Source organism: Salvelinus fontinalis, chromosome 26 (genome assembly GCF_029448725.1).
Source record: "Salvelinus fontinalis isolate EN_2023a chromosome 26, ASM2944872v1, whole genome shotgun sequence".
NCBI lineage: Eukaryota > Metazoa > Chordata > Actinopteri > Salmoniformes > Salmonidae > Salvelinus > Salvelinus fontinalis.
In genome coordinates, this window is record NC_074690.1 from 804804 (window position 1) to 813001 (window position 8198).

At 41.9% G+C, this 8198-nt stretch overlaps 1 protein-coding gene across 1 annotated transcript in view; it reads right to left on the reverse strand.

Moving 5' to 3' along the window:
• The window catches only part of fbxl7 (F-box and leucine-rich repeat protein 7), a 99581-nt gene extending 91988 nt beyond the window's left edge, over positions 1-7593 (reverse strand). Inside the window, exon 1 of the mRNA XM_055882321.1 lies at positions 7100-7593. Coding sequence (XP_055738296.1) covers positions 7100-7136 — 37 coding nt within the window. The 5' untranslated portion in view covers positions 7137-7593. The remainder of the gene's footprint in view (positions 1-7099) is intronic.
• Between the last annotated feature and the right edge of the window lie 605 nt (positions 7594-8198).

Consider the following 8198-nt stretch of genomic DNA (forward strand, 5'->3'; position numbering starts at 1 on the left):
GACCTAGTGATCTGGAACCATTTGACCCAGTGTAGACCAGTTCATTTGACCCAGTGTAGACCAGTGATCTGGAACCATTTGACCCAGTGTAGACCAGTGACCTGGAACCATTTGACCCAGTGTAGACCAGTGACCTGGAACCATTTGACCCAGTGTAGACTAGTGACCTGGAACCATTTGACCCAGTGTAGATCAGTGATCTGGAACCATTTGACCCAGTGATCTGGAACCATTTGACCCAGTGATCTGGAACCATTTGACCCAGTGTAGGCCAGTGATCTGGAACCATTTGACCCAGTGTAGACCAGTGATCTGGAACCATATGACCCAGTGATCTGGAACCATTTGACCCAGTGATCTGGAACCATTTGACCCAGTGATCTGGAACCATATGACCCAGTGTAGACCAGTGATCTGGAACCATATGACCCAGTGTAGACCAGTGATCTGGAACCATATGACCCAGTGTAGACCAGTGACCTGGAACCATTTGACCCAGTGATCTGGAACCATTTGACCCAGTGTAGACCAGTGATCTGGAACCATTTGACCCAGTGTAGACCAGTGATCTGACTTGTTATTTCTGTTACCACCTCGCTCCCCCATTTTTTTCTACTCCCGGTTTCCCTTCCAGTTTACAGTAATTAGAATGACTTATGTTGCCTCTAAGAAAAGCACATTTGAACTGAAGTAGCTAATTATATTACCCACCCTGGGCCTTATTATCCATGTCTAGTTGAGGTAGAAGGAGTTTTATATGTAATTCTATGCCCCTTACTACTGATACAAGGTCCAATATTTTCTCATGACCCAAACGGTTAATGTTAGGAAGTTAATCTGATCCTAGATCTGTGGTTATGGGCATCTTATACCTCAAGCTATTGCTCCAGTGGAAATTTGCTGTTGTCATCAACGTGAGCCAGTTGGGAGGACGACCCAAAGCGTAACCTTATAAGAAGGAGCTGGTTTATTGGTTTGCTTTACCGCAGGTTTAAAACTCCAGCCAACGAGCCACTCAGTGGGAGAAGAATGTGGCAGAGGCATATTGCATAAAAACATGTTTTTTTTAAATTAGTCACCGCTCTGAGTTTTGCATTTGAAAACAAATGAGAAACTAAACAGTGAAATGGATCTATTAAATATATAAGTCTATCTAATATATATATCGAACATTATATATATATATATAACAGTGTTCTATAGTATGTAGTGTGAACAAAATTATCCACAGGGAACACAACCTGAGCCACACACAAGTCGACCAAGATTTCATTCCCAGGTGAGGCACAATAGCCTATGGTCAGAATCTAGTCTACTGTAAATCCTTACTCTCATCTAATTCACTAACTAATCATGTTAATGTTGAACTCCACAAAGGGGTGAACATATACCAACATAGCATCAAATATACCAGACTCATTACTGCTGCGATCCCGGTAGTGAACCAGGTCAGATCAGGCAAATATCCAACACACACACACAAAATGGATGAAATATTACCGTACCATATAAATATAATTACAGAATGTTGACTTGAATGGGGATGCATGTTCTAGAACCTCTATTTCTATGGCATCTAATGTACATTCAGAGAATAGCTGGTGTTTGTATTACAGTTCTACCAAGTATTCATACCACTGACAGACTTTTATAAAAGGTGTTTTGACTGCAACTAAATCAACTGTAATTTGGATATTGTATACGCTCATACCTAGTAATAACCAGTTATAACCAATGCGAGTACATAAGGTGCTGGATCTCTGCAGGTGATCCATCTTTCAGGACAGGATCACTGCAACAGGTCCCCCTCCACCCTATGATGATATGCATTACTTAATATTATGTCTCTAGAGAAACCTGATATCACAACTAACAAAGTCTTACTATATTTAAATTATTTGATTTGATTTCAACTAACAAGTTTTAATTCAATTAAAATTAGAGTCTTGCATAAGAGGCTGGTAATAACGCTTCCTGTATGAGTGGCATTTTGGCCACATGGCCTGTACAGGAATAGGGAATGACAACTTAAGCTGGTGTTTATCCCACCTCATGACACAGAAAACAACTTTGGTCACCAGCTGTCGAATTTTTCTCTTTCACACCTCAATTAATGTTGCCAATAGCCACAGTCTAGTAAAACGGCATGAGGTTTCATAACATGACTTTACACTGTGTTCATGGGTCAAGCCCTCCTCACTACCAAAAATGAGCTTGTGCTTGTGATGCAGCTGTCAAAGCTATTTGTACCAAGAATGTTGTCCTTGTGTTGGGACAAACAAAAAGGTAGCTGACTTGCTGATCACCCTTATTTGTTTTTTAAAAATTGCAGTTTCGCAATCAACTGTAGTATTTTGGGATGCAGTAATTACAGAATAACGGCAGTTGCATCATTTATTTCGTAAGGGCAGCATATGTAGCATTAAGCACACTTTTCTCATTAGCGCTGTTCAAATACCCATACTAACATACTGTATACTATATACTTAAATAGTATATACTACTAGTTCATTTTTTTGTGTACTGGAAAAGAACGGTATCGTTTCAGTTGAGTGTGCGAGCGCTTCACCTGTCTACCGGAAGTTGATGCTGTTGCTATGCAACTTAATGCTAGCTTGTTACTTTATTACATTGCACAACATTTTCCTCACATTTCTCATAAAAAGAATTGCATTATGGGTCCTAAACCCACGGTAATAGTGTCCGCTGCTTGTATACTTCATATTTTGGCAAATGTAATGTGAGTGAACTAACTTTTGTACATCGCGCTGGTCCGTACCTTGACCTTATTTTAGCGCCCAAAAAACATTATACTTCCAGATCAACTGTAATATCAATATCATTGTAAAGTACAATTTCTCCCCTTCACAACAAAATCATTGACAAGCCCTTGATGATGCCTATCTTTGCATGATTCAAGAAGGCAATGAGCCCCGTCGGGTATTTTTAAAAATGGCGTGTGGGGAAGCGAAACCTATTGCGTGATAGGGAAAGGGGGAGATGTGTGTGGGGAAACAGCTTTTTTCACTCGATCTGTCCAACTTATCACCTTATCACCTCTAAAATGTCAATAAAACACGACAAAGGGTTTATATAATGTGTCATTACATACCTATTTGAAGGTTTGTGTCGAATTTGAATCGGGTTTTTAGTGCGGCGCTAAAGCGATCTTCAGAAGTAAACAGCGGCTTTTGAGAGTTATGATAGCTTGCAGTGATGACGCAAAAAATGACTAGGTATCCCCCCCTTACCCTGTCCCTTTCTTGTTTTTAAACGATGAGAGAAGTGCTACACCTGGTGGAGAGAGACTGTAAGACAGAATTAGTTGCTTTATGCGAGCTGTACGTTACGTCGTGACACGTCACGATGTAATGTACAGCGTCGGAGAGGTCCATTTTTTAAAAACTTTTCTCCAATACTATAGAGCCATTACCATGTCAATCAACGCTTGAATAGAAACCTAGTTCACACGCCAGATTTCGATGCCAACCCAGTCGCTACAGTCCCATTAGATTTCATTGCAGCCTCGTTTGAATGTCGCAGTTGCACAAATTAGTACGGAATGGGGTTAGTCACTGTTAGGACGACATCGGGGAACTTTTGGCATACTAACTGTATCCATACTATGACCAATAAGCATACTAGATACTCAACTTACATCACAAATAATAGTGTTAGTGTGGTTAGTATGAGTATTCGGACACAGCTACGGGTGTGATGCCAAGCAAAAATCAGCGCACAGAGGCAGCCTGTGCAAATGAATCCCACTAATTTCAAACAGCTGCCAAAACCCTAAAAGGTATGACAGATGAGGCCATTGGAAGTGTAAAAAAATCTATATATTTCTTTTAAGATGGCAACATCGAAGCATATTTCTTAATTTTTTGCTGTTATTTTAGGTTTTCCCTGCATAAAAGTAAAATGAGAACGCTTGAGACACTAATTTTGGCTACAAGGGTTAGTTCGCCCCCCCCAAAAAAAAATTTTGGGGGGCCTATACGATTTTCCACATTTAACTTGGCTGTTGTCAAACACCAGACCATTTCTCCATATTTGTGTAAGTTAGTTACTTACAGCCTCTGGTTAGCATTACCGTATACAGGACCAAACATAATTGAAGCCAAGAAGACCATATAAAGCATGAACATGCCCTTAAAGTAGGTCCAATTTGGTTTGGATTTCGTTGATATCATTCATAATAATTTCCACTGTGCATAATAACACTTGTCAGTGCTCTGCAAAATCTGTGAAATTTTGTTGCAAGTGAGATACAGTGCATTCGAAAAGTTTTCAGACCCCTTCCCTTCTTCCACATTTTGTTAAGTTATAGCCTTATTCTAAAATGGATTAAATGATAAATCTACACACAATACCCCTTAATGACAAAGCGAAAAAAAAAATGTTTTTCTAAAGACCTGATTTTAAACTGAAATTCCTTATTCAGACCCTTTGTTATAAAACTCGAAATTGAGCTCACGTGCATCCTGTTTCCATAGGTCACCCTTGCGATGTATCTACAACTTGATTGTGGTCCACCTGTGGTAAATTTAATTGATAGGACTTGTAAAGGCTCACACCTGTCTAGATTTGACAGTGCATGTCAGAGCAAAAACCAAGCTATGAGATGAAAGGAATAGTCCGTAGACCTCCGAGACAGGATTGTGTCGAGGCACAGATCTGGGGAAGGGTACCAAAACATTTATGTAGCATTGAAGGTCCCCAAGAACACAGTGGCCTCCATCATTCTTAAATGGAAGAAGTTTGGAACCCCCAAGACTCTTCTTAGAGCTGGCCACCCGGCCAAACTGAGCAATCGGGGGAGAAGGGCCTTGGTCACACTGACAGAGCTCCAGAGTTCCTCTGTGGAGATGGGAGAACCTTCCAGAAGGACAAACATCTCTGCAGCACTCTACCAATCAGGTCTTTATGGTAGAGTGGCCAGACGGAAGCTACTCCTCAGTAAAATGCACATAACAGCCCGCTTGGAGATTACAAAAAGGCACCTAAAGGACTCTAAGACCATGAAAAACAAAATTCTCTGGTCTGATGAAACTAAGATTGAACTCTTTGGCTTGAATGCCAAGCTTCAAGTCTGGAGGAAACCTTGGCACCATCCCTACGGTGAAGCAGGGTGGTGGCAGCATCATGCTGTAGGAATGTTTTAACAGCGGCAGGGACTGAGAGACTAAACAGGATCGAGGGATGGACGAACGGAGCAAAGTTGAGAGATTTTTTTATATAATTTGTTTGGTACTTTTAACCCTTTTTATCCCCAATATCGTGATATCCAATTGGTAGTTACAATCTTGTCCCATTGCTGCAACTCCCGTACGGACTCGGGAGAGGAAAAGGTCGAGAACCATGCGTCCCCCAAAACACGACCCTGCTAAGCCGCACTGCTTCTTGACACACTCCTCGCTTAACCTGGAAGCCGTACAACCGGCAACCAAAGTCAGCTTGCAGGCGCCCGGCCCGCCACAAGGAGTCACTAGATAGGACAAGGACATCCCAGCCGGCCAAACACTCCCCTAACCCGGACAACGCTGGGCCAATTGTGCGCCGCCTCCTGGGTCTCCCGATCACGTGACATGATCATGTGACACAGCCTGGGATCGAAACGCGTTGATCCCACACAGCAGGAGTGGCTTCGGGAAAAGTCTCTGAATGTCCTTGAGTGGCCCTGCCAGAGCCCGGACTTGAACACAATCGAACATCTCTGGAGAGACCTGAAAATAGCTGTGCAGCGACGCTCCCCATCCAACCTGACAGAGCTTGAGAGGACCTGCAGAGAAGAATGGGAGAAACTACCCAAATACAGGTGTGCCAAGCTTATAGTGTCATACCCAAGAAGACTCGAGACTTGTAATCGCTGCCAAGGTGCTTCAACAAAGTACTGAATAAAGCGTCTTAATGCTTATGTAAATGTGATATTTCCGTTTTTTTATATTTTTTATATACACATTTGCAAAAATGTCTATAAACTTGTTTTTGCTTTGTCATTATGGGACATTTTGTGTAGATTGATGAGGGGGGAAAAACTATTTAATTCATTTTAGAATAAGGCTAACGTTAAAAAAAATTGGAAAAAGTCAAGGGGTCTGAATACTTTCCAAATGATTTGTATGGGAAATTTCAGACATGCTACATACAGAGTTAAATCACATCAAGAAAAGGCCAACAAGAAGATAACATGTATATTCTTAATGCTTTAAATTTATACAACAGGGTATTTCTGAATCTGTGTGTCTATTCTTTGCTGAACTGTCAGATCATTTCCACCCCCAGAACAGGTCAGATCATTTCCACCCCCAGAACAGGTCAGATCATTTCCACCCCCAGAACAGGTCAGATAATTTCCACCCCCAGAACAGGTCAGATCATTTCCACCCCCAGAACGGGTCAGATCATTTCCACCCCCAGAACGGGTCAGATCATTTCCACCCCCAGAACGGGTCAGATCATTTCCACCACCAGAACGGGTCAGATCATTTCCACCACCAGAACAGGTCAGATCATTTCCACCCCCAGAACGGGTCAGATCATTTCCACCACCAGAACGGGTCAGATCATTTCCACCACCACAGCAGAAACAGAGTTCTGGTGAGAAAGGTTAAGCTTTTCAGATGCTGCTCTATGGGCTGTGGTGTGATCTGTTGTCTTTAAATCAATCATTCATACTCTTTAAAAAATGAATATAACTTTTAGTTGGTTATACCTGAGATATACCAACGACAAGGCTACCAATGGCCCAATGTAAATCAAATGGCAGGAAGCTTGGCCCCAGTGATGTACTGGGCCATACGCACTACCCTCTGTATGAAATGTAATGTGAATATCCTATGCTGCGTAATAAATCGAATTTAGATTGTCTGTCCAAGATATGCCTGTTTCAGATCAAATCAGCTTTTTTTTCGGGATATAGCAATATTTCATAGCTACACATAACTGACGACACTGTATGAAGAAAGATTAGGTCAATTGTGTTGCCTGGATGATTATATTAGTGAAACAACGTAGCCTGCAAAATGGTATGACGTTGCCACAATTATGGCTTCAGAACGTACTGTAAAACTCGTTCCTTTTCTCCAGTTGCACTTACCCTCACTCCCACTTTGTTTCCCATTGTTCGCACCCATCCTGTGTAATGCATTATCTATTCACAGAGCTCGGAGGTATCCATCAAATAAAAAGTATTCCTACAAAAACGTGCGCGTTTATATGAGGGGAAATTCGCGTGGATCCTCTTTCTTTTTCCCCCAGCGGAAGATAGTCCCCCAAAAAACGTTCTTCTCAAAACATAAATCCAAACGTAGTCAGCATGTCATTACAGATACTGAATACATTTTGATTTTAAACTAAATTCTTACAAGACGTGCAGGTAATAGTGCACTATTCCAACGACTGTTGAAAGCGAAAAAAGTATTTTATCTCCGAGTGTTACAAATGGAAACTTATTCGCATCCAGCTTTAGTTTGATATAAACAAAACCCGAAACTTGTTGCGTCAAGACGCAATGCATCCAATCCTGCCGAGTATGAAACCGTTACCATGTAGACATACTTTCGGCGGCCGCGAGAGGCAACGGCGATTTGCTGTAAACCCCCCCCCCCCCCCCTCTCTCTTTTCCCCAGAGTGTCAATAGCCTACCATTGGAATGACGAGAGGTAGGCTACAGTTTTAAAGAGACAGTGGACCCAAAAAGTAACAACCCACGATTACGTTGATATTATCCAGATACCTGAATAAGATCTTGGAAAATTAATTCAAAAGATTGTTATGATATTCAATGGTGATTTTGGCGTAGCTGCAGAGGTGCACCACATGAAGCAACTTGGACGGTTGCTTGCAACAAAGTTGCATTTGGGTTTGCTCCCAATCAATGGTTGTCTCTTTAAAAAAAAAAAAATGCCTGTAACTTTACTTGCAACTTATTACACGTTGTAGAAAACCCGTGTGTACATGCGCAGATACTCTGTGTGACATACATGAGAGAAAAGTATGTATGTAACATATTTTGGGGTATCTTGGGGATCGGCTCCACCTGGTGGACAGTTGCTCATCCAGTGATCCAGACATCCAGGCCAAAGCCCAGTATCCAGCAGAGCCGAAATCAGTGGTCAATCTGTCCGGGCCAGTGTAAACATCGCGAGGGAGAGAGGTCCTCCATGTGATAGGGAGTGCCAGGTGTCGGACATCAG